Genomic DNA, 27,683 nt, shown 5'->3' on the forward strand with positions numbered 1-27,683 from the left:
GTCAGGAGATGCATATCTGGAGGGAGATGCATAGATAGAAAGGTGCCCCAGTGGCACATCTGCCTTGGCTACTCTGTCAGCATGAGGCTGCAGGAGGTTCCTCGTGGCAGCTTGTACCTGTGGCCTCTGTAGTGCTCCTGGCACAGGCACACTAAGAGAGGAGTTGAAGCAGGAGACAAGTTTATTTAGTCTCAGATGCTATAGAGAGACTTCCCAGGCAGGTAAGATTTAGCTTGAAATTTCCTTGTGAGAGAGGCTCCCCGGCAGATGCACTCTCTGTGGGCTGAGCGTGAGTGTTGCTTCAAGAGTCATGTTCTCCTTCCCCTGGGTGAAGCAGGCATGTGTGCAGACTCTGCTCAACAGTACCACACTCTCCCTCATCAGCTAGCTTTTTTTTAGAACTTGGGTTTCTGCCTGATAATTGGAAGGTTACTTAGTGCAGATGTAATGTTTTTTCCAGTCTTGGTGGGAGAAAGGCTTTGATGGATAATAAGATATGTAAGACAGGAACCATGCTATTTCTGGGCATTACCTGAAGCAGATATGATATTTTGTAGCCTCATGACACCCAAGATTAAATTCTGCTTCATTTTTGATTGCAAAAATGCTATGCTGTGCTTATTGATACCCAGGAAAATAATGTTTTAAATGATGATGTATTACCAGCTACATAATTTGCCTCCAGCATTTTGTTTTGCAACCAGAAAACAGGCTACACAAAACTTCTTAAATAAAATAATGTACCCTGTTGTGGTGATTTGACCTTACTTAAATGCCAGGTACCCACCAAGTTGCTCTACCACTTCCCCCCCCCCCCCCCCTCTTTCCCCCTTTTTCTCAAGAGGGCAAAGAGGGGAAAGAAAATAAGATAGGAAAAAAACCCACAACAAACCCAACCCTTGTGGGTAAAACAAAAGCAGTTTTAATATAAGCAAAGTGAAGCAAAGGTCCATGTGTGGAAGCAAAAAAAAAGAAAACAGATTTATTCTCTACCTCCCATGAACAGGCGATGTCGGCCCTTCTCAGGAAGCAGGGCTCCAATCCAATACGTATAGTGGTTGCCTCAGAGGACCAAGGGTGACCCCCCCCCCCCTTCCTCCTTTCTCCCAGCTTTATACTGAGCAGATGTCCTATGGTCTGGAATATCCCTTTGGTCAGTTCGGGTCAGCTGTCCTGTCTGTGTCCCCTCCCAAGATGTTGCCCACGCCGTCCCATGGTGGGGGGGAAATGTCAGAAAGAGCCTTGGTGCTGTGTAAGCCCTGCTCAGCAGTAGCCACAACACCAGGGTGCTACCAACACCCTGCCAGCTCCCGACATAAAACACAGCACCGTGAGGGCTGCTGTAGGGGAAAACCAATTCCAGCTCAGCCAGACCCAGTACACTCATTGATCTTATTATCACCTGAAAAGTTGAAGAAAAAATTAATTCTGCACTAGTAGTTTAAAAGTGGATGCTCACCTGCTTGGACTGGGATGAAAGGGATGAAAAGGGATAACAGCTATGAAATACTATACTAGCCCTGTGGTCAAAGTCTAGAGATGGGTGGTTGCTGGATCAATTTCTAGCTGTTGCTAAAGAAACCTCGCTGGTGCATGTCTCCAGAGAGATGAACCCAGAATGAACTTTCCTTGGCTAAAATCTCTCCTCACCTTCACGTGATAACGTCTCACCTATGTTTCACTGATGATGGAGGCATTACAAGGTAAAAAAAAAAAAAAGGAAGAAGAAATAAAAGTGAAGAAAAGTTCTGTAACTACAGAGAAATCTGGTCATTTGAGAATTTATTGAATGGTATATTCACCTATGTCTTATAAGCTTAGATACCATGGTGATTGTTGCCTTAGCAATGTTTTAGCTACGTAGGTAATCACAATCAAACCTGTCTCTTGTGGCAAAATGATGCTGTATTATTTTATTTTTTGCAAAGCTTTTCTGAATGTGCAGTAATGTGGTTTATGGTTTTGTATCTAGGCATCAGATTTTCTCTCAACTTTCTTGTCTTTGGCATTCTTTTTTTTTTTTTTTTTTTCTTTCACTGATGTTAATTCTGAAAAGAAATGTCTTTCATGCTAAGGGCTTGTACACATGAAAGCCTGATTAATTTAGTCCTTACTCACCTCAAGATAAAAGATTCCCACTTCTGGGGTGACAAAGGATCAACTTTAGAGATTGTGTTCAGGTTCTTATCTTTTAAAAACTAGTACTGCCTGAGTTGCTGTAGGTGTACTGCTCATGTTTCCACAGCCTGACATTCACAGCAGGCACTCAAACCAAATGTTATGAAAAATGGGTTAAGTGGGCAGATATCTTAATTACAATTTATGGAGTGTCTTCGTAAAACCAGTATGTAAACATATAAAGTGAGATTGAAGACAAGAGCAATTATCTTTTCCATTTGGAGTTGGAATTATTTGCATTTCAAAGTTTTTTATTAAGAAGGAAGGCAGTTTGGGATTCTAGAACAGGGAAAACTGGCTGCCTGGTAGAGCAGTAGCCTGCCAGAGGTGACAAGAAGGTATTGGTGGGGCAGTGCTGGTCCCCACATGGTGTGTGTTGGCCCTCCCAACACGTCTAGTCTCAGATCCCACAGTGAGGGAATGGCAAGTGTAGCCTTTCAGGAGTTTTACTCAGGATTTTGTCTTGGATGACCCAAATTCAGTGCTTCCCAGGCCATGGAGAAGCCCTAGACCCACTCAGTGACAGTGTGTTTGGTATTACATCAGTTATGCTTGTGCTCCTTATACCAGGTGATGAAAGGGCTTGTCCCTTTATGGAAATATCTAGGGGAGAGGTGTTGTCCATTGAAAGTTGAAGTGTCTTTAGTGTTTTTTGATGTATGCCAGCCTGTATAAAAATTGGAGCCCTGTGAAGCCAATACCTGCCACCTTTTTTTTTTTTTCAGTAATTCACCACGGTCTCCCTACCTTCCCTTTCTTTTTTTCTCCCTTTCAGGAAAACCAAGAAAGAACAAGTAAGCAAAGGCTTATTTATGTTGATGTTTTCCAAGCTGTTAATCATAGACTCATAGAGCAGTTCAGGGACTTCCAGCCATCTTGTCAAACCTTACATGGGAAAGGGAGCCTAGATGAGATTATCTGGCACCCTGTCCAGTCATGTGTTGAAAGCCTCAAGTGATGGGGACTCTACCACTTCCCTGGGGATGTTGTTCCAGTGATAAAAAAATATTTCTTATATTGAGATGAAATATATTTTGGTTCAACTTGTACCGATTGTACATTTTTTCTCCATGTGCCTCCTTCTGAAGAGAGAGCCTGTCTTCTTTTTAGCCACCCTTTAAGTACTGGAATACTGCCACGAGGTCACTGAGCCTTCTTTTCCCCATGGAGAAAAGACCTAACTCCTTCAGTCTTCACATAATCGCAGAATCACAGAATTGTCTAGGTTGAAAAAGACCTTGAAGATCATCCAGTCCAACCATTAACCCAACATTGACAGTTCCCAACTACACCATATCCCTCAGCACTGAGTCAACTCTACTCTTAAACACCTCCAGGGATGGGGACTCCACCACCTCCCTGGGCAGCCCGTTCCAACACTTAACAACCCATTCTGGAAAGAAATGCTTCCTAATATCCAGTCTAAACCTTCCCTGGCGCAACTTGAGGCCATTTTACCTCTTGTCCTATCGCTTGTAACTTAGTTAAAGAGACTCATCCCCAGCTCTCTGCAACCTCCTTTCAGGTAGCTGTAGAGGGCGATGAGGTCTCCCCTCAGCCTCCTCTTCTCCAGACTAAACACCCCCAGTTCCCTCAGCCGCTCCTCGTATGACCTGTGCTCCAGAGCCTGCACCAGCTTCGTTGCCCTTCTCTGGACACGCTCGAGTCATTCGATGTCCTTTTTGTAGTGAGGGGCCCAAAACTGAACACAGGAATCGAGGTGCGGCCTCACCAGTGCCGAGGACAGGGGTCAGATCCCTTCCCTGTCCCTGCTGGCCAGGCTATTGCTGACACAAGCCAGGATGCCATTGGCCTTCTTGGCCCCCTGGGCACACTGCTGGCTCCTGTTCAGCCGGCTGTCAATCAACACCCCCAGGTCCCTCTCTGACTGGCAGCTCTCCAGCCACTCCTCCCCAAGCCTGTAGGGCTGCTGGGGGTTGTTGTGGCCCAAGTGCAGCCCCCGGCATTTGGCCTTATTGAAACTCCTCCAGTTGGCCTCAGCCCATGGCTCCAGCCTGTCCAGGTCTCTCTGCAGAGCCTCCCTACCCTCGAGCAGATCAACACTCCCACCCAACTGGGTGTCATCTGCAAACTGACTGAGGGTGCACTCGATCCCCTCGTCTAGATCATCAATAAAGATGTTAAACAGGAGTGGCCCCAACGCCGAGCCCTGGGGGACACCACTCGTGACCGGCCACCAACTGGATTTAACTCCGTTCACCACAACTCTTTGGGCCCGGCCATCCAGACAGTTTTTTACCCAGCAAAGTGTGTCTTTTCAGATAAGGCAGATTCTCTAGCCCTTTGATCATCTTTGTGGCCCTTCTTTGGACTCCCTCCAGTCTGTCTGTGTCTGTTTTGAGTTGTGGGGACTGGGACTGGACACAGTTCTCTAGCTATTGTGTAGTAGTGGGAAGAGTCAAGCTTGTCAATCTGCTTTTAAGGACAGATGAAGAAGATAAGGCTATGACAAGGAATAGAAAGAAAAAGAAATGCAGGCCTGAGAAGGAAATGCCACCTCGAGAAATTATGTTTTGCATTTGCAGTCACTTGTATGTTCAGTTCTTTTTTTCAGGAGCCTTCATTCCTGTCTAGCCTGCAAGTCCATGAGAGCTCAAAGCTGCACAAAATCATCATTAGTTTTTTGTTATTTCTGTTTCTAGTGATTTTTCCTGCTGGGACCTATTCCCTATTACTGTGCTATTTTTGCCTCACTGCCCTGCAGGTCTACTCGCTTGTCCTGTGCTAACATCTCTGCAGGGAGGAGCAGGTATATGCTCCAACAAGGCTGCTTTCACCAGCTGTGGGGATGGCAGAGACTGGTGGGCCCGTTTCCTGAGCTCTTGCTGTCCTCTGCGGTGGCTTTGGCACTTTACACTGAAAAATTCCTGTGATTAGACTCCACAGCGTGTGTTTAAGATAGGCTGATCTTTAACTCAGTCTTTGTGTCTGATTTGTGCACTTTGTGGGATTCTGAAGTGTTTTTTATAACTTTTCATGATGAATTTTAATGATGAGAGCATAAAAGCTTTTTGACTATTATGCACTAAGTTTTATTATAATCACCGTTAATAATCATATAATAGAACCTAATTTTCATCCAGGTTTGATTCACATTTCATAAATGCCTCTGGCAACTACTGAAACAGCATGTTGTCTTCATAAAACTGGAGTACCTGCTCTGCTTTATGAGGGGCCATAAGATGCACCAGAGCTTCAGTGTGACAGGACTTTCCAAAGGAGCCTGAGATCTGGGAGGGGAGCGATGGCTTCGAGAGCGCTGCTGCCACTGGAGAAAAGCCATGTTGTGTGGTGAAGTAGTGCTGTTATAAGCTGGAAGCTGGGAGGATGTTCTGCACCATTGGCTTCTGTGCCCCTGATGTGTAGATGATTTTGGCTTATTCTGTGGGACAGGCCAGTGCAAGCTGCTGGGAAATTTGTGGGAGACAATCATGGTAGACATGGCAAAAGTAGAAGACCCATCTCTTTATGCATTTCAGTACTTCTTATAATGGCTAATTTTGAAGTTACAAGGATGTTTAAAATGTTGGAATTATTCCTGGTGGAAATAAACCAACAAGAGAAACATCCAAAGGTGCACAAAAGAATCTTCCGCTTGGCATTTTTAACATGCTTGTACCTGAAGCAAACATTGAGTCAATTCAATTTAGTCCTAATATATTTGTTTTCGCTTTCGTTAGGAGAGCACCCCCCAGGGACAGATGTACTTGGATAACAAGGATGACAGTACAATTTCTAGACAACAAGAAATGGAGATGAATCATACATCTTTACATCAAACCAGTTTATCTGCAAAGGTGGCAGCCAAACCAGTGACCAGAAGTTGCAATGAGCTGCAGCTATTAAAAGAGTATCATGGCATGGTAGCGAGTCTTGGAGAACCACAGACCCTGTGTGAAAAACCAGCAATAAGAGAGGATGGCTGCATTGCTCTGGGCAATTTCACTCCTGTTCCTATGCAGGGAAGGTAAGAATAAGGATAAAGAGAAAATTTTTTATCCTAATCCAAATTAATTTTTATTTCCTTGCAGAGCAGATATGTATGTTCATTAAGTGGATGTTGTTTCTCCCACCCACATAGAGAACAGGAAGCTTAATGGGACATTAGAACAGACTTAATTGCCATGGGAGGGTCATGGATCACTGTATTTCTGAAATAATCTCAGCTTTAATAGCAGCCATGGGCCAGTTTTGCTGTGTTTTCAAGATCAGACACACCGCTTTTCTTCCCTTCTTGGTGTCACAAAACACCCAGAGATAGAGCAGTTTTCACGTCCCAGCTCTCATCTCTTTTGGAAAAATGCATTGGAAGGCTGTAAACTGAATCACTAGGGCTAAGACTGTGAACACTAAAACGGCACTAATAACGCAACTGTGACAGTTGACACACCACATATCGAGTATACAAGGAGTGTGTGCTCCTTGTGCAGTGCATCCCCTCCTGCATCAGGAAAGGTGCAGGTTTGGGGACGGTAGTGCTAGTCTTTCCTGTTGCAACAGATACAACATCTGCAGTTCTATTTGTAAGCGTTTAGAAATATTTTATATACCCCAAAATATTTTTAAACTTTCTTGTTCACATGTTCACTTTGTTAATCCCCTTTGGTAAGCAGGATGGACCAAGCTTTGCACCAGCAGCAACAACAGTGTGTGGAAGGCAGCCAGGGTGGACTGTTAAACTCTTTGGGTGGTTTGAGAATTTGTAGAGGTAACTTGACAGAGCCTAAAGTGAGAGCAGTGCTGTACCTTATCCAAGTTCCTGCAGAGCACAGGCCTTGAAACACTGTCTGGGGGTGTCTGCATCGAGCAAGATGGTTTACACTTCAGTGGTGAAGTAAGAGTGTTAGCAGTTTCCAGAACTTGATGCTGAAGACTGTTGTTGTACAAATCAGGAAAAGGGGTAGATTTCAAAGCAAATAATGTTTAAATCAGATTTTTAAAAACTAATAACAATACAATTTATTTAATTATTTAATTAAAGTGGATCAGAAGTGTAATGCATATCAAAATCCTGGGTCTTGCCAGTAGTCACCTAGACTTTCCATCCAAAGAACAAATTTTTCTCTTTATTTCTCTCTTCTTCCCTCTCTCCTCTTCATGTGGTTCTCCACAGCTGTTCATGTCAGGTGGGATGTGCATTCCTGGGGGCTCTCCACAGTTCTGAGCATGGTGGTCATATCCCTGCATTGCTGAACAGGCCTGAGGTCTGTCCCATGCCCCTGCATCTCAGTTAGAAGTAAATCTGCTTATACTGGGAATAGTGGAGGTTTGGGGCATTTTGTCCTTGACCTGGGCAAGGGAGAGTCAGACTAGCTGGATAAGCTTTGCTGTGCCATTACTTACCTACAGTATAAGCGTGTCATATATAAGTCTACAGCAAACCAAGTCAAGTTATATGCATCTGAAAATATTTTTGTCAGAGTGAGAATTGGAAATCATTATAGCTATGCTTTCTAAATATTAAAAAAATAATCAAATTGACAGCTTAATCACAAAAGCCATATAAATCCTTTAGAAATGATTTTTGGAGTATTTGAGGATTTGTTGTGATTTGTTACAGAATTGAATCTTGTAAAAGTTCTTCAGCATGTGGCGGGTGTGAGTTAATGTCCTTTTGTAAGGGCACAGTAAATACAATGTATATGTGAGGATGGGAGGAAGGAAGGGGAAGGGAAGGACTGGGTCCATCTGGAGACAAAGTTTTTCTTTTGCAAATTCACATATATGTGTTGCTACAGGTGTGTTTACCAGTGCTATTTACTGTCCCATTAACTGTCCCGGTACAGGAGCAAAAACCACGATTGTGTTCTTACGGAACAGCCCTCACCCTTCTGGCTAAACTTCCTCCTGTTATTTTCCAGTGGGTGATATGAATCTGTGTACTGGCAATACACAACTTACGGTGAACCTATGAACCACAGTTTGGAAATCACAGTCACAGGTGCCAGAGACGAAAAATACTAAATCTCAGGGGACCCCACCTTCCTGCAAGTTCAGGCAGTAGCTCCAGGTCTTTTGATAATACTGTTTTCCTTTTGAGTAAACTGTAGTCACTGTGCGTGTTTTAGGAATAGAGGTACAATTAAACGGCCATGCCCATTCTCCCTTACAGAAAAATATGTATCTAATCTTCTATAGCAATATATTAGGGCTCAGGAAAGGATCTCCTGAAATTTATCTTTGTTGATCTTAATCTCTTTTTCTCCTCCAATACTGATTTTTTTTTCTTGGAGACCAATAATACTGATGTGATCTGTGTGACCACTCTGTATGAGTAATTAACCTTAAATCACTGGGACTACTCAACAAAATGCAGATAAAACCGTGAATAAACCTTTGCAGACTCATGAGTTGTTTGATTAGTTTCACTGGAATGAGGATTAGCTTTCAATGTAAATTGTTCTTTTGCTTGCAAAGAAAACTACTAATCATTAAAAAAAGAGGAGACCAAATCTTTTTTTTTTTTTTTTTTTCATAAAGGAGTTCACTAAATTGACAAGCCTGTATGGTTTATTTTAATGCATCTACTTAACTTAAATTGCTGAATTATCTTTCAGGGATAAGATTCCCAGGTTCTCTAAATTGTTCAAATGTACGCTGAGACAAGACTTTCCAAAGTCTATTTAACAGAACAGGGGATTTATCTTCGTTGCTAAAATTACCTTTGAGAGAGTGCTCTTGAGTTAAACTGGGCCCTTTTCCCAGGGACATAGATGTCCACCCTATTCTGGACTGAACATTTGTGTTAGACTGCAGCACAATCCCTCAGGTATTTTGCGGTCAGTGTGTGTATTGTCTCTCCTGCCTGTCAAATTGCCTTCTCATTTACTTCGTGTATTGAAGAACAGCACCTCCTGACTCCAGCTTTTACTGCATTGCCTTAGTGTCCCTGGGCTCTCTGTGAGGTCTGGACCATCCACAGTGGTCACTCCAATGACTTTGTCCTTCCCCCTGAAATAAGCCTTCTTGTGAGCAGCATGCTTCCTTCAGTCCTGCTGGCTGTGGGAAACACAGGCATGCCTCTCTGAAGTGGACTGTGTATGAGCTCCAGTGCTGCTCAGTGGCAGTGCACCTGGCCTGGGTATACGTTTACTCTGAACTGTGGAGTAGTTTAGTCTATTGGAAGTACTGGCAAATGGCAGTGGAATCTGGATTTTTATTTTGTACTTCTCTCATTCTCCTCAGCTTTTAAACAACGGATTGACCAGGCTCTTTTTCTTTATGATTACATGAAAATGGCTTTTGCAGTTGATAGACATTGGTCCAAGCAACCTTCCTGAGCCCCTTACCTTGCAGGAAGATTTCATGCTGCTCTGTGGCAGCATGGGCGATGATCTTCAGGTCAGTCCTGACAACTTCAAAAGCACAAGCTACTTCCTTTCATCATGTCTCTGAAGGTATGGGATGTGGCCACAAAAAAGGCCCCTTGGTTGCCTTGGTCTCACCATCGTCAGTGCTACTTCCATGGGAAAAAAAATAACAGCATGGCTTTATATCAACCAGATCTGACATCATCCATTGTGATCCACAGGAAGGGGGTGAAGTCAGCTGGTTTTGGCTTAGTGAGCCTTGAAGGCCATCTATAGCAGTGCAATGAATAGTAAATTCTTAATCCCATGTGACCAATTACTTTGTGTTGCTGTTTAAAACTGTTACTGAAAAAAGAAGGGCATTCATTGGAACATAAAAGTGTTGGAAGATGGTGGAAGAGGGGAGTAGTAGAGTAACTAGACCCTGTGGCATTCATTTCACATTGCCTTTTGGTCTTTTTTTTTCTTTGATGTAATTGCCAGTTGTACATCCTTTAGGTGGTCGGTTAATAACATTATCGTCTTAAAAAAAAAAAAAAAGGGGTTGGCAGATATGTATTCATTATGTCGTGAACTTTTCACAAGAAATTAGACTGTGAAAGAAAGTTGATGAAACCAAGCTCTAGCATTACTCCACTGAAGTTATATTTGGATGAATTTGGACCTGGAGTTTGCTGGTCATTTAATATGATGGTCCCTGGAAATTTTTTTCTTTAATCTTTGTGCCTCATTAAGAAGATTAATCTCTGAGTTAACAAAAAATAATCTCTTTCTTTGAATCTGCTTGAATTTGTGTTTCATCGACCAAAACTATTTCTCTCAGCATTTCTCCTGTCTCAGTTTCACTTGCATAATTCTCACTTATGTAAGAAAAAAAATAAAATAATCAACCAGATCCAATTCTTTTGCCCTGAATCTGTGGTCCCAGGATCTGTAGGGAGATTGGTTGTCAATGAGGTCAGTGAGTTAAAAATGTCTATTGACTTTTTGGTTTGCAGCAATACAACGGAAAGATTGCAATTGTATTTCCTGTTAGTGGGAGACGCTGGGAGAGAACAAGCTATTGTATAGTGAAAAGTCAGTAAGAAAATGAAGTTATGCCTTTAGTAGTGAGGGATTATATATCTCAATTTTTATTTTTAATTATGTTGATGTATTGCTACTTTTAAAGGACATTTATGAGACTCAGAATTAGATGTCAAGAAGACATGGTTACTGTCTAAATAAGTAAAATTTATGTGACAATTTAAAAGCTTCTTCAGACAGGGGAAAAAGGCTGAGGAAAAAAAGCCCTCAAAAGCATTCAAAACACATTTTTTTTGTGTCCTAAGACTAATTTTGATTGTTGGCTATTAGAATAAAATAAGATCACCTTCTGTTCAACAGCCAAACAGGGAAAGCGGTTGTTTTCACATCATGATTGCATGTTTGTGTATGAACCATTCTGATTTTTCATGTCAATCACACAAACATTATAGAAGAGTCCAGGATAGATAGATGACTTCACAGCAAACTGCCACATTCATCATCCTTGTGTGGCTTCTGGTGATTTTGCTTGCTGCCTGAATGGTCACGCTTCTGGTTTTCTTTCCCATTTCTTATCTGTGGTGGATGTTTCTGAGTTTTGATTCCCCATAAGGATCTTCAAATGCTATGACACTGCAGTGAACAAATAATACTAAAGAAGTTTTAAAGTCATGACTTTACTAATTGGTTTAATTTGGCTCATTTGATTTTGAATACTTTCTTGATCATTTGTTGCTAACATGGAGGCATGTGGCCGCAACACATCTTGTCATGAGCAAACTGTGTAGGGGCATGAGACTGCTGAGCCTCCCTTAGTTCAGATTACAGTTCCCTCCTGTTGCCCCTACTAAATACCCAAATACCCTTCAAAACCCGAAAAACTCAAAAGAAGCAATAAACAGCTCTAGCAAATCTTTAGCTTGGATGGTATAAAGTATAACAGAAAGACAACATTACACACAATAGGCAAATAGATAAGTTATTGGAAAGTTCTGCTGCCGCCTTCTAACTCTCTGTTCCCCATTTCCTGGAAGAAAGCATCTTGGAGTGGTAATGGAAGGAAGACAGAAATATGGTTATATGGTGTAACTCAAGGGAAGTGTTTGGCTTCATGTGAGTAAAAGAGGTGTGTTCATCAAAAGACTGATTTTAACTTAGCCTGGAGGGGGATCGCAGGTCAGCAGGAGAGCACCTGAAGAGCAGTACAAAGGAATTCCATCCAGTAAGTCAGTTTCATTGGGGGCCCAACTTAAATGCCTCTATGCAAACACATGTAACATGGGGAATAAACAAGAGAAGCTAGAGGTATGCGCACACCTGCAGGACTATGATTTTAATGGCATCAAGGAGACATGATGGGATGACCTCCATGACTGGAGAGTTGGCATGGAAGGATACAGGCTCTTTGGGAAGGACAAACAGGGGAGACAAGGAGGGGGTGTCATTTTCTATGTCAATGATCAACTGTAGTGCATGGAGCTCCGTCAGGGGATGGATGAGGAGCTGACTGAGAACTTATGGGTCAGGGTTAAAGTGAGGGCAGGGACATGTGACATTATAGTGGGGGTCTGCTACAGGCCACCCAACCAGGAAGACCAAGCAGATGAAACCCTCTATAGACAGATAGAAGCAGCGTCACATTCAAAAGTCTTGGTCCTCCTGGGGGACCTCAGTCACCCTGATACCTGTTGGAGGGACATCACAGCAGGGCATAAGCAATCCAGGAGGTTCTTGGAAAGCATTGGTGATAACTTCCTTCCCTAAATGATAGAGGAGCCAACAAGGAGAGGTGCTATGCTAGACCTTGTTCTCACCAACAAGGAGAGGCTGGTGGGGAGTGTGAAGCTCAAGGTCAGCCTTGGCTGCAGTGATAGAGTTCAAGATCTTTGGGACAGCGAGGAGGGAGCACAGCAAGCTCGCTACCCTGGATTTCAGGAGAGCATATTTGGCAGTGTGGGATAAAGTCATGAAGAGAAGAGGGACCCAAGGAAGCTCATTAATATCCAAGGATCATGTCCTCCAAGCTCAGGAGTAATGTAATCCCAACAAAAAGAAAGTCAGGTAAGAATGCCAGGAAGTCTGCATGGATGAACAAGGAGCTTCTGGATAAGCTCAGACATAAGAAGAAAGCCTACAGAGAGTGGAAGCAAGGACAGATAGCATGGGAGGAATACAGAAAAATTGTCCAAGTAGCCAGGAATCAGGTTAGGAAGGCCAAAGCCCTGATAGAAATAGATCTGGCCAGGAACATCAAGGGCAACAAGAAAAGATTCTGTAGGTACATTGGTGAAAAAAGGAAGACTAGGGAAAATGCAGTCCCTCCCTGGAAGGAAATGGGAGACTTAATTACCTGGAATATGGAGAAGGCTGAGGTACTCAGTGACCTTTTTACCTTAGTCTTTACCAGCAAGTGCTCCAGCCACATCACCCAGGACACAGAAGACTGGGAGAATGAAGAACCGGTCGCTGTAGGAGAAGATCATGTTCAAGTCATCTAAGGAACCTGAAGGTGCACAAGTCCATAGGACCTGATGAGATACATCCGTGGGTCCTAAGCGAAGTGGCAGATGAAGTGGCTATGCCACTGTCTCTCATACTTGAGAAGTTGTGGCAGTCTGGTGAAGTTCCCACTGGCTGGAAAAGGGGAAACATAAGCCCCATTTTTAAAAAGGCAAAAAAAGAAGACAGGATATTACAGGCTAGTCAGTCTCACCTCTCTGCCCAGCAAGATCATGGAGCAGATTTTCCTGGAAAATATGCTAAGACACATGGAAAAAATGGAGGTGATTGGTGACAGCCAACATGGCTTCACTAAGGGCAAATCATGCCTGACAAATTTGGCAACCTTCTATTGTAAGCCAAAACATCTTGCTAATAATTTTTTTTTCCTCTTCATTTTGCTAAATATTTTTTTTGAGAATGAAGTAGGTCAATGTAGCTTCTGGAATGTGTAGCTGAAGGTTAGCACTTTTGTGAAGAAGGGGTTTGAAGATAAGACAGTAATAAATAAGACAGCTGGGGCCTGTTCTTGAAGATAACAGGAACAAGGTCGGAACAAATTAAAACAAACCAGCTCAAGATACAACACAGCTGCACAACACCTCCTAAAAATACCTTTGTGAGCATGCATAACACTGAGGTCAACCAGCAGACATGGTGAGGAAGACTACAAATGACCACCAGGGACCCCTCGAGACCACCACCCAGCAGGAATAGTGCATGCATTATTAGAATGTAGATATTGTAATTTGTTCCAGGAAATCTAATGCATAGGTAACTCATTTCTCAGAAGAATTATGAATATGTATGATCTCACTGTATATTAGCTGCCACTTATAGATACGGGTGTGTGCTCACCTTTGCAAAACTATTTGCGTGTGTGCCCAGTGCTGCAATAAAGAATACCTTCTTTCTAAGACTCCAAAACGAGTCTTAGAGAGTTCCTCTGATGGCTTTTACAGTAACACTATGATGGAGTTAGAGTATTGGTGCATAAGGGAAGATCAACCAATGTAATCTACTTGGACTTGTGCAAAGCATCTGACACTGTCCTGCATGACATCCTCATCTCTAAATCGGAGAGATTTAACAGATGGACCGCTGGGTGGGTGAGGAATTGGCTGGATGGTCACACTCAAAGAGTTGTCATCATTGGCTCAGTGTTCAAGTGGAGAGCAGTGACGAGTGGCCGTTCCTCAGGGGTCAGTACTGGGACCAGTGCTGTTTAACATCTTTGTTGGACACATGGACAGTGGGACTGAGTGCACCCCCAGCAAGTTTGCTGATGACACCAAGCTGTGTGATGTGGTTGACACACTGGAGAAAAGGGATGTGCCATCCAGAGGGACCTTGACAGGCTTGAGAGGTGGGCCTGTGCAAACCTCATAAAATTCAACAAGGCCATGTGCAAGGTCCTGCACATGGGTTGAGGCAATCCCGTGCACAAATACAGTCTGGGTGATGAGTGGATTGGGAGCAGCCCTGCAGAGGACTTGGGAGTAGCAGTGGATGGAAAATTTACTATGAACCAGCAACATGTGCTCACAGCCCAGAAAGCCAATGGCATCCTGGACTGCATTCAAGAGAAGTGTGGCCAGCAGGTCAAAGGAGGTGATTCTCCCCCTCTACTCTGCTCTGGTAGCTCCCACCTGGAGCACTATTTTCAGCTCTGGGGCCCCCAGTATAAGAATGACATGGGCCTGCTCAAGTGGGTCCAGAGGAAGATGATGAGGGGGCTGGAGCACCTCCCTTATGAGGACAGGCTGGGAGAACTGGGGTTGTTCAGCCTGGAGAAGAGAAGACTCTGGGGAGACCTTATAGCAGCCTTCCAGTACTTAAAGGAGGCTGACAGGAAAGATGGGGAGGGACTTGTTATCAGGGAGTGTAGGGATAGGATGGGGGGTAACAGATTTAAACTGAAAGAGGGTAGATTTATATTAGATACAAGGAAGAAATTCTTCACTGTGGGGGTGGTGAGACACTGGCACAGGCTGCCCAGAGCAGCTGTGGCTGCCCCCTCCCTGGCAGTGTTCCAGGCCAGGTGGGACGGGGCTTTGAGCAGCCTGGTCTAGTGGAAGGTGTCCCTGCCCAGGGCAGGGGGGTTGGAACCAGATGATCTGTAAGGTTCCTTCCAACTTAAACCATTACATGATGATTCTATGATTAGTTTTTGCTGTTAATGAAACATTCAGAAACAGACCTCACTCCTGATAAATTTCCCTGTCTTCAGAGCTATTTAATTTCTCTATTGTTGGGTACTGTTCATCATCTCAGTGGTCAGTTCTTATAATTATTCACAATATCTCATATTGGTCATACACTACACTTTCTATTCTGTCATCAGCAAACTAAAACCATAGCACTCCCATGTAGCCACTCAAATGCTTTTTGATTCTGACAGAACATTTTGGTAAACAAAAATCCACCACTTTTTTTTTGTCTTTAAGTGGTCCATTGAAAGAATTAGGGGGTACTAATTAACTGCTTCACACTTGTGCAACTGTCAGGCTAAAAACTGAACTCAACACTCAGTGAAAAATTTGCAGTGTACCGATCTCCAAAAATCAAATGTTTCAATTAAGTCCTGTGACATTGCACAAAACTGTTGAATTTTGCAAGCAGCTGCTCTCTTCCTAATGGTTAATAAGATGGTTATGTGGGGTTTGTCTTCGTTAGACCTCTTAGGCCAATTGTGGAAAGATGCCAGTAATATACAAGCTTCACTCCTCTTTGGGGTTGGACAGCTGTTTCCTCATGTAAACCTCTGTTTAAATGGGGGATGTCTTTTAATGTCAGCAATGATTTTTTTTTTACATTATAAGGTTGGAAGGTTGAGTTAACCAGATCCAGACTTTGAAAAGACATGTGTTGCACAGGGACAGTCACAGTTGAGCAGGAGGGCATGCATGGGGCTTAAATAGCTGATGTGAGGAGTAGCTACCCATGTAATAGATATATATGTACAATGTGCACTCTGCTCTGACGGATAGTGAACACACTCTGTAACTCTTGAGTAAGTGTATGGGCCACTCGACTCCAAAGCACTCATAATTTTTTTTTTTCTCTTTCAATTTATCACTCTAAATAAATAATGAAACATCAACTGAAACATCAACTGTAACTGAGGTATTCTATTGTCTAAGTAATTTCTTGAGAGTTTGCATAGTTTTGCTTTATCTCCTCCTCTTGCTTCTTCTTCCAGTGACTATTATTTTGTTGAAGATATAAGGGCCTGAAGGAAGAGGAGAGGAAGAATTTGCAGGCTACTGTCTTTCCTAGTAATCAGGTCAGATCTTGGGTAGCTTAGTTCATACTGAGTATTTGCCCCAAAATATTGCATCAGCCTCTGCTCAAGCTACTGGAGAGCTGCTGTGAACATGGAGAGAAGAGAGAGGACTGTGAGATACAGGTGGAAGGAGAAACATCTGGAAGGAGAGATATCAATAAAATGCAGAGACAGTAGGAATAGTGAGAAGGATTAATGAAACCCCTTTCACGAGGCTCCAGAGGGACACTGGGTGAAATTGAAATACAGAGTGAAATACAGGTGAGAGCAGAGTGGGGTGAGCTATGAAGTGGATTAGATAAAAGCAAGTTAAAACTGTGGTTGTAAACTAAACTCTGATGCCATCAGTCCTCAGTTGTGATAAAAAATCCTAATTCCACCCAAAGATGAAGTTAACAAAAGAATATGAAACTGTCAGTGCCAAACCTTGAAGTGAGGCAGCAGAGTTAACAGAATTCCTAGCTTACACTGAACCCCTTGCACTAGTGAGTACTTACAGCTTGATCTTCCAAATAAAAATAAGGCATGTTAACAAAATAAAAACATGGAAGGCCATGATCCCTCAAAAAATAAAACAATCCCACCCTGCAAGGGGTACAGAAATAAACCTTTCCTTTTTTTTTTTTTTTTTTTTTTTTTTTCCCCCCTTCATATTTTACTGTTAGGAGCAAATGTTTTAGAACTTATTTCTGCTTGCTGATAGAGATGTGTTTCAGTCTGTCCAACATTGTAAATGTCTCTACCATTAGAATTAATTAGCATCAGAGTGGTTTGTGTTAGAAGCACTGGAAATCATTCCTCAGCCACAGCAAAAATTTCCAAGATATTGATGGTCATACATTTAAGAACTGAAGTTCATGTTAAATTGAATGTAGTTGACAGAAAAATAGATTAATGTAAATGGAAGAAATTAGACAGTGAATTAAAAAAAATAGGGTCACAGTTTGTAGTCTGGCAAATCACATGGCTTTTTAAAAAACCTGCTATTCATAAGGAGCTCAAGTGATTTACTCTCTGAAATAGAGCAAAAGCTGATAAATGACTCACCAAAATGCTTACAGACAGTGACCAAGCAAGCAATTCTCTGCTTGATAGGTACTAATGGGACTGCAGGGGCAACCTGCAATAATTGTGCTAATGGACCAGCAGAAGTCAGAGACCACGCAGAGCTCTGTCCACAGCAGGTTGGCGCTAAGTCAAGGACAGCACAATGAGCTGGAGCCAGGTCTGTCAGAACTGGTGAGGTTCAGAAGTAATGCACTTGGGTGTTGGTTTTTTTTTTTTTTTTTTTTTTTTGTGTGTGTGTTTTTTTTTTTTTTTTTTTCATATTTTTATATAATTCCTTTTGGACAGGGTGAAATAGAAAACAGATCAGCAGTTACAGCAACTCGCAGTTTTCACTAGTGCAGCAGAAGATAGTGACTCAGTACTGTGTGAATTAGCATCATTCAGAAGCAGCAGTGAAAGGCTGAAGGTTTTGCTCACACTTTCTGAGCTACTCTCTTTTCCGTGCTAGTCAGTAAGGACAGTAAACACAGTCCATCTGCCATTCACTCCCTGGTATCCTTGAGCAGAGCTTCTGTAAGGACTCCCTTGACTGAAGTGAAGCTCTGGCAATGGTGGAGTATGAAAGCATTTCTCTCAGACAGACATGCTGGCAGTATATTGAACTGGTATGTCTGGCAGGGCATTGCACTTGCTGTTTAAGGAGAAAACATTATGCTATTGATTAATTTATTGTTAGAAGTCTATTTAATACACTGCTTCCTTGAATAGGGTAGGTAAATATCTTGCAGTGACTTTTCCACCCATTCTTGTGGTCTTATGTAATTTATTTCCTCTGCTGCTGAGAAAATAAAAGAGTAAAAGCAGCTTCAAATATTCTTCTGTCTGTAATCTTTCTAGGAGTGATAGGAGCAACTCTACCTCCTTAGCCATGTCAATGACATGTGAGCTGCAATCCTCTTTAGGAGTCTATTGACAGCTGGTTCACCATGTAAACCTCTTACAGGGAAAAGCATGAACCTGAATTTAGTGAACCTGTCTGATAAAAGGAAGAGTAAACCCAGAATGGAGGGTAGCAAGGAATGTACTTCTGTTTTCTCTGATGTGTCTTTGATTATGTAAGCTATAACAGCAGGGCTATGTCATAATATATAAATACACCATTTTGTTATATCCATTGGCAACGCATGGCTTCTTTGCCAAGCTGCTCTGTGTGCTGTATGTTGTGCCTCCCAGTGCTTTCCAATGCAGGCCAACAAAAGCAAATGATGTATGCAGAAGTGGCGCAATGGAATTTGTGCATTTTATATGTTGTTTTTTGCTCATGTCTATTTGGTGTATTGTAGTCTGTGCCCCAAAATAAGATAAGCCAGAACTGTAGAGAACAGTGATGTTTCTGAGTAAAAATTTTGAACGTGAGCCTGTGGAAAACTATTGTGTTTAAACACAAAGAAAATGGCAACCAAACCACTTTACAAACCTGTCTATAGTTGTGTAACAGTATTGAAGAGGTTTATAGGGCCAGAAATATTACAACTAGCCTATTTTGACAGAAGACAGACTGTCTGGCAGAAAATAATGATAGATTGTCATATGGATTTGTATGTGTGGGTATCATGCTAATCACAGTTTCGAACCTATAGGTCTGTCAACAAAAGTTGAAAGAGTTTTATTAATGTCATTAGACCTGTCATGCTTTTCTTCAGATGGAAGGCAAGAACTGCACATCAAAAGCAGTTAACAAATGTACCAAGTTATTTACAATTTAGAGTAGGACTGATATTTAATTTTCTTGATATATCAGTCCAACAAAAGTTTTAGGCTCAAGCAGACAGGATGGAGAAGAGAGAATTTTGTCTCTTCATACTTGTTAAACACTGTACGAATCTGGGGAGATTTAGGTCATACATATAATACTTTGGGATCATCAAAATTAAGTACTGACACCAGCTTCTTTATCTGTAATGGAATTTATTTACTTGTATGCAGAATTAAGCATCAGGATCCTACCTGAGCTACATATGTATCTCTTCAGGAGTGAGGTCTTCATGGTATCATGGTCTATATCACATGTAGTCTTCATTAACAAGAAAGTTCCAAGTAGGAGCATACCTTGTCCTATTGATGTTACAGCATTTGTTCACTGACCAAAATAAATTCATATATAAACTGGAATAAGACTTCAGAACTGAGACTCTAACCATACCTCTTGCAGTTAAGAACAAATGTTGATGGAGTCTGTCCTTCCTTTCTAAATCAATGGCCTTTAAAAAAATTTAATATATCTATATGCTTTCGTCTTAAGTTAAAATCTGTCTTTTAGCTCTGCCATGTGTCATGATATTTTTTTCTCTCCAGCCCACGCTTTTTCGTAATGCTTCTGGAGGAGATAATTTGTGTATCTTTACTTTTTCCGATATTCTGATTAAGTTTCACATTGCATAACCTTAAAACAGTACAAAATTATTTTTTTCTCTGTGGCAATGTGCTATGGACTTCTGCTTCTCATAAACATTTTTTGTTGGTTTGTTTTTAAAACATTTCTTTTGAATTGTAACCTACTTCTAAGTGCCATGATTCAAAAGTCCACTATTTGGACTTTAAAGCTGCTATTTTTGTGTAGAGGAACAACTGTTACTCTGTGTTGATTCTTGAGGTACAGAAGAGCTATCTTTGCATTAAATTTTAAGAGTAATGTCTAGGTATGGACATTTTAGTCTCTTTTTTTTAAATCTTTTTTTTTGTCACTTTGTTTATTGCTCTGCTTCCTAGAGTATCCACTTACCTTTTTCTTTTGCATTTCCATATTGTCAGAGTATCCTTCAGTTTTCCTGCTATGTCACACTCTATGGATAATTTCTTTTGCAAACTACTTGTGCAGACTATATAAAAAAGACATTTGTTAATGCAGTGGTTGTTTATCTTGGTAACAGTTTCTGGGGGTGTTTTATTCAAAAGATAGATGTGAGATGCTGTTTTTGTTAGTACTGTATCCTACGTTCAGGTGTCTGATGTGTTTTTCAGGCTGCTCTTATTTGGAGGCGCTGTTGATTCAAGAGCACTAAACCTTTTTGATCCATTTGAGGTGATAATCAAACAGCTGCATAACTGTCTGGTCCAGCACATAGAGAAGGACAAACTTTGCTTTTTTTTAATGAAAAACCTTTTTTTTTTTTTTTTTTTTCATGCTTTTTAAAATGCTGACAAATGTTTTTGATTGAAGATTAATAGATTCAAGCACTATATCTGCCTGAAGAAACAAAAGACTTCTAAACTTTCTTCTATCTTTAACTGTCTAAATTAGCTGTGCTCCACAGCATCTCTGCCAGGGTGGGACCGGTAACAGAGATCCTTCAGCTCTGTTCTGTTTTTTAAGACAGACTTGTCTATGACTTGACTATGTCTTGCTTCTTTAATGGGTTTTATTTGTAAGGACCTGCTGACTTTTTTCATCTGTCTCTGTATAGCAGCTTGTAGCCTTCTACCTTAATAAGGGGAAGAAGACAGAAAGAAGCTGGTGACAATGGGCAGCCATGTCAGCATGGGATTTCCCCTTTTCTGCAGATAATTTCTTGCTGAAGAATTTTTTTTTTTTTTTAAGTCAGCAACATCAACACATTGACACTTTTCCTTTTCTCTTTTTCTTTGGGAGCACAGAATAAGGTTTTATTTATGCAACCTCATGTCTGAATGGCCAGAAATTTTCATGTGTATGTGAAGTTTTATTGTCCATATGGCTACTGAGCAGAATTTTGTTTGGTGATCGATGTTCAGGATTTATTTAGCTTTGGGATGGTGCTGATTTTTAGAACATGCATAGCAGATATTATGGCATTTATCATCAAGAATGTGTTACTTCAGGAACAAGATGGAAGGAAATCACCTCTGTAAGACTATGGAGTAACCAAAGTGTCACTCTGTATAGGGCCAAAGGGAACACAGTGTCTGAGAGGAGAGTCTGGCATCTCTGTGACTAGGAGGGAAGTTGTACATCATTACTATCAAGAAATACGATATATAGTTAAACTGTGTTTCTGGAACAAAGCCATCTGCCATGTAGGAAAAGGACTTTCCTTCCAGGAGGCATGATTTTGGTTTTTTGACTTTTCAGTGTACAGGAGTATGTTCTTACCTGGAGAAGGATTACAGCTTAAATCAGGAGGAAGGGAAGCTGAAATGGCATCATTATGCTTTGTTTTCATGATTAGCTTCTCCACTTGGGGGGAGACTTGTCAAATATAATTTGCATGCTACTCTGCATGAGACAAGGAAATTCTCAGAGTTTCTTTGCAATGCTTTTTTTTTTTTTTTTTTTTCCTTGAGAATATAATTTCAATGTGTTTGTGGACTCAGATCTTGTGATTTAATTTCATCTCCTATTGGCAGTGAATCAAAAATACGTGTTTTAAAGCTGCTTGTTAACATAAATTAGATAGTTCCTTCTCTGACATTGTAGCCTTGAGGTATCTATAGATATCTGAGGCCTTTCAAGGCAGAAGAAGATGTCTGGTAGCAAAACACAACCCAGCACTGTGGAATGAATTTCCTGAGGCTTGTAAACTGTGTATGTTAGCATCTTACAATGAACTTAGTGAAGGGCTATTACAGGGAAGAGCACCATCTTTGTGAGATAAAACTGCATTTATTCTTAAATGATTTCACTGAATATTCTCCAAATGTATGAGCAAATATTATATTATTATCAGCTACTTTTTTAGTCTGTTTGGTTTCTTTAATTTGTTCCTCTTGGATTTTCAGTGCTTTAAAAATTTTTGTCTCTGATATAACGAGGTAAAATGCAATGACTAGTGATGTGGAAGTTACCTGTTAGGAAGTTATGAAGAAATCATGTTTGGAAGGACATGTTGATAGTTCTTTGTATTCCTAATAAACATTGAATAACTTTTTTGGTAAAAAGTCTTTTGTACAAAAAAGAGATTTCATCTAAGAACAAATAAAAAGTACACGAAAAAAGTACTTTTTGGTACACTAATATAGATATTTGTGTGAGACTTATACATAACTTAGTGAAGAAGTCCTTCTGTCATCTGAAAGTTAATTCTCCACATTCCTTGTACAGTCAGCATGGGAGACAAGGAAGATGAAACTGATTTGAAGAGGTCTCTCTCTTGCCAGTGACTATAACTACCCTAGACCAGACTTTCAGATGTTAAAAGTTATATGAATAACCTCAGTGTCTTATGCTCAACCAGAACATGAGAAGAAATTTTTAGTACCTCCCTTATAATTAAAATAATGGAAAAAAAAAAGTAATGGCAGACTTCCATTATAGTGGAAAAGTATCCATTTTATCAACTGAATAGTGTTATCTCAATATATGATATCTATAACTCCCCCTACAAATTATTGATCTTAAAATTTTATTGCTTTGGAGCATATTTTAGCATTTTTGCTGGGTCCAGTCCACTGAGATCAGGATCTACATAAAGGCCATATATGTTGTCCTAATTATACTGTAATACCTTATGAAGCCCAACTATTACCATATATGAGGGTTCTTGAACTTGTTTCATTTCATTGTGTCCAAAGGACAAAATGCAAGTCCCAGCAAACTTACAATAGTTGGGATCAATCATATGTGTTTTTTTAAAACACATCTTAATTTGAGGACAACTTGAATTTTTTAAGCTGTGTGGTGGCCTGCTGCTTGCCCTTACCTCCTCTCTCTATCACATCTCCAGGCACAGAAATCAGTCACATTTTTTCATGTTAATGAGCTTTTTTTGTACATCTGTCTGGCTTTTTTTATAAACTCTAAACAATGGATACATTTTGATTTTAGTGTTTTAGTTACATTTTTTCTCTAAAAGTTGCAGGTATGAATAGTTACTTCCAAATTCTTGGAATGAAACACATGGAACTATAGTTTTTTAAATAAGTGTTTAAAAAAGAAGAAAAATAACTTCTTAATGACTTCATCTTTAAGTATAGCTCACTAATTACTCTTTTCAATCACCAAAACTGGGGTGGCTGGCATAAGAGTATATTATAAGACTATGCAAGGCCAGAAACATAATTACATGTGACAGCTTGTCAGTACATCGCTTGGATTAAGGAAAATTGTGTCAGAATAATCCCATCTCACCATTGTGTAGGAAAGTGTTCCCTCATCTGGGAAGTGGTCAATGGTCTTCTTTTAATAGTGCTTCCTTTTCTTGTATCATCCTTAAATTCAACTAGTCTGGAAGTGAATCTTCATACTTCAACATATGTTCCACAAACTTTGAGACTACAACATTATACCGCTACAGTGCTTGAAAAATAACCTCTCTAGAGATGGTCACATCATCCTGTTGTTTCTCAGACCTATCCTGTTCATGTTTCTATCATCCAAGTGCCTCATATTACATCTTTAAGAGAGTTTGGTCAAATATAAAATTAAACCATTAAGTTGTGACCACTTCCTTAACTTTTGAGATTCTTGGAATTGTCTCATAGACTAAAAAAAAAAATAAAAATAATTGTGGACTCCCCTTTATTTGTCATAAATTCAGTTAGCATCAGAGCTGGTTAAGCTAAAAGCCCATCATGAATGCCAAAGAGAAATGCTGGCATTTAAAAGCCAAGCTTGCAGAATATGCTGAAATATTACAAGTGCAGTCATGCTGAAAGTGTTGCTGATAAATTGCTTCCCTATAGCAGATTCATTTTTCAGTGTGCACCACAGCATTTGAGAATAATACCTCTTAACAGGTTATCTGTGTAATCCATAGAGAAACTGGGGGTTTGGAATTTGGACCACTACCAATACCAGCTACTGCTGTCTATTTCAAATTTTCAGCTTGCTGGCAGTCGCCAACAGCTAAACTGTTTTGGCAGCACCTGCTCCAGAAATGTATTTTCTCCTTCAGACTGTGTGCGGTTTTTTCATGCTCTCTACTGTAGCTTTCCAATTTTCTTTGCTGAAACAGAAAACGGAGAGGAGGAAACAGCAGCTATGCCTTTTCAGTGCAACTTCTCAGTCCTTCAAAGGGTAGCTTTTTGGACCTGCCCCATCACTGTGGCCCCCCTGGATAGTCACAAAGATCTAGGCTGGTGCAGGTCCCCATTCCTGTTCTGTCCCTGCTCCCTTGCTGGGTGCTGTGGGACAGGACCTGCTTGGGGAGCTCATGGCCCTGCCAGGCTCATGGACACCCTTGGCTCCTGGCTTCTTTCCACAGGGCAGCTGGACCTTGTTGTGCCCTGACATGGGAGTGGAAAATGTGTGGAAAACATCTTCGTTCTCTCAGGTAGTCAGAGGAGCTTCAGGACCGTTTAAGGATTAAGTACTTTTATCTTCATGGTCTATTAACCACACCCTGATGTCTTCTTGATGGCAACTTCCCCTGACAGAGGCAGGGAAAGACTTGAGGAATAGAAGCTACCAAGTCCTGCAAATAAAATTTTACAGGGAAGTACAATAATCCTACAAGAAATACAGGAACCACTCTATTTTCCAAGCTATTTCTGAATTTAAAATTGCTCTACTTCTTAAAATAGCAGCACAAATTAAGGAGGAGAGACCATTACCACATGCTCTTGCATGACATGTTCACTCTTCAAATCCAGCAGAAGTGAATGAAGCAAGCATATTGTGTGTGCCCTATATAAGGAACCATTTCCAGGTTGGAAAACTTGGCACACATTTCACTACATCTTTCTTAAGCATGTTCTTTATTTGCCTGGGGTCTTGGCATGGCAGACACTTCTCAGTATAAGACCCACCAGCTGGCTGTGCCTTTCGCAGTGTCTTGCTGTCAGGTGGTGCCAGCACTACAGTCCTCTAGGGAATCCTGTACAGTCCTGTCTAATAGAAAATTAGGAAAGTCAAAGAGAAAATGAGTCTGTATTAAGTAATGCTTTCATTGTTAAATTTTTCTGACATCTTAATGGTGCATGCTTTTAAAGGGGCTAGAGGTTATTTGCTGATTTAGTTGAAGCTACATAAAGCAGTCATCAGAATATGTCTGAAGCCTATTTAGTGATGTGAGCTGTGGAGTCTTTGATCTGCCCCTTAATTTTTAGTGTATCATTTGACCATACTTCATTTGCGATGGGTAGTCATAACAGTTCCCCAGTGACATGCTACTACAAAAACATGAACAGAGGGTTGCTTCTCTGTGTGGGTACATATATATTATAATGCTGATGGGTGTATGTATACAGCTGCTTAGTACACAGTTAATGTTTAAAAGTTGAATGCTATGATGTTGGTTAACACAGTTTGTACCATGTAACGGTTGTCCAAAAGTGGACTTTATCAGAAACTGACAAATACTAAATCTGGTGGAAGAATGTGTTTCAAGTGTGGTCAAAAACTGGTGTAGCGTTTTGGGTTTTAAAAAAATTTTTGTAAAAACCTCTCTTTTTCAATTTATTTCTGCATTGTGTTTGTTTACAGTTATGATAAGAGTAGTTAGTTCAATATATATGATCTTCTATTCAGGGAAGATGTATGATTTGAATAAATGTTCTCCAGGGAAGATGATGCTTCTGAAATTAGGCTTTAACCTATAGGAATCTAGAAATGATAAATTAAAGTCTTACTGTTGTTACTAGTGTCCTGCATGATTAATTATCTCTCATATTCTTACTCTGGCCTTTTCTAGGAAACTTTTCTTAAATTTGCAATTTGCTCTTGGCTTGGTAGTATTCCTGAACTTTTGTTTAAGAGGCAGTTTCACACTTACAATGGTTTTAGTGATTACTAATTCAGAGAAGCATACTGACTTTTTTTTTTTTTTTTTTTAAGGGATTCTCCTGTTAATTTTTTATATAGTGAAAATTCCAATAAGTTATTTTCCAAACTGTTGATGTTCTGGCATAATACATATGCTTCCATATTCACCTCTACAATTCTGACCAAATCCTTTCCAAAGAAGTGAGAATTATTGCTTTCTGTTGTCGTAGAAATAGCTCTTTTACTGATAGTTGTGTGCACGATGTAGCATATAGCAGATGAAGCATTATATTAGCTGATGTTTAAAATGTATGTTTTTTATTATAGAAAATGAAAGCTTAATGTATTGTGTGGCATGATTAATCTTTTCAATACAAGGCTAAACAATAAGTTCTAGCCAAACCTAGTGATTATTTTAAGTGTAGGCCAGCTAACTAGGATAAGGATGGTCTTTTCCTTTCTCAGATTCTTGTAGGATGTTTACTTCTTTTGGTGTCCTCTGCTGTAGTGTATTTGGAATTGAAAGGTTACTTATTGCTGAACAACAGTTCCTACCACAAAGTCTTTCTTTTGTTTAAATTGGCATGTGTTAACACATTAGGAAATGTCTGAAGATGTGGTCAGGGGGCAGGTATGGTCTTCAACAGCAGGAATCAAGTTCTCTTGTTGAACTTCATCCCAAATCCCCTGAAGACTTTGGAAGCTACCACCTGCAGGTAATGGGAAACAGAGGTGTGGTCTAGGTGGAACCTGCAGCACAAGGAAGTCATCAGTCCATCAGCTGGAGCAACTGGAGTTTCTGAGATTTCTTCCTTTCCTCTCCTGCTCTCCCTGTACCTCTCTATGTGTCCAGGAGTGCAGAAGGAGACTGCTTCTCCTTAAACTGATCAAATGAGCGTAGGAGATTGAAGCTGTACAGCTGTAGAGAAGTACAAATTGCTACCAAAAGACTGTGAACCTTGCTCATCTGTGGGAGCAGTGGCACAGCCACAGGTTGTGGGGGCTTCTGCAAGCCTGTGACTTGTATTTGGACCCTCACATTTTTTAATGCTGTGCATGAGATTCTTCTCCAGCTGCTGTCAGGCAACTGAAGCTTCATCTGTGGATATCTCCATGACTTCACAGAACCTGCTGTATCATCTGGGGTGTGGACAGCCCTTCAACAATGCTGATTCCTCTTCTGGGTTACTATGGAGACAGTCAGAAATTGTAATTACTTGAAAGATTAGTGATGGGTAAGTATGACTTTGACTGCAAGTAACCAGCTCAGAAAACATGATTGTTTGGAACAAACCTATACTCCTGCAGAGAGAGCCAAAATCTGTATATATGACTGTCACAGTGGTAGCCAAGTGGTTAAGAACACAATCTTCTGTTTGAAAGATTTCTCTTAATTAAAAAAACCCATGCCCAGCTATAGCAAATATGAGAATGAATGTGGCCCCAGTAGCAGTTGTACAGGAGGCAGGATATGCTCTTGTCTTTCGGATGTCAGTTCTAAATGGATCTTTCTGTGTCAATGATGCTTTATAAGTCTTTGAAGAAGTACTTGTTAAATACTTTTTTACATAGCTTTTAGTTTTATTTTTCTCCCTTCACTTTTGAATGAAAGAGAAATGAGAATGTTAGATTTTTGTGTGAAGATCTATGTGCATATCTACATATATACGTTTGTAAA

The 27,683-nt window shown here is 40.7% G+C and overlaps 1 protein-coding gene across 1 annotated transcript in view; it reads left to right on the plus strand.

Moving 5' to 3' along the window:
- OCA2 (OCA2 melanosomal transmembrane protein) overlaps positions 1-27,683 on the plus strand; it is a 205,040-nt gene that overhangs the window by 14,263 nt on the left and 163,094 nt on the right. Inside the window, exon 2 of the mRNA XM_074930224.1 lies at positions 5,880-6,166. Within this exon, the coding sequence (XP_074786325.1) occupies positions 5,901-6,166 (266 nt within the window). The 5' untranslated portion in view covers positions 5,880-5,900. The remainder of the gene's footprint in view (positions 1-5,879; positions 6,167-27,683) is intronic.

This window comes from Athene noctua, chromosome 1 (genome assembly GCF_965140245.1).
Source record: "Athene noctua chromosome 1, bAthNoc1.hap1.1, whole genome shotgun sequence".
In the NCBI taxonomy this organism is placed as follows: Eukaryota; Metazoa; Chordata; class Aves; order Strigiformes; family Strigidae; genus Athene; species Athene noctua.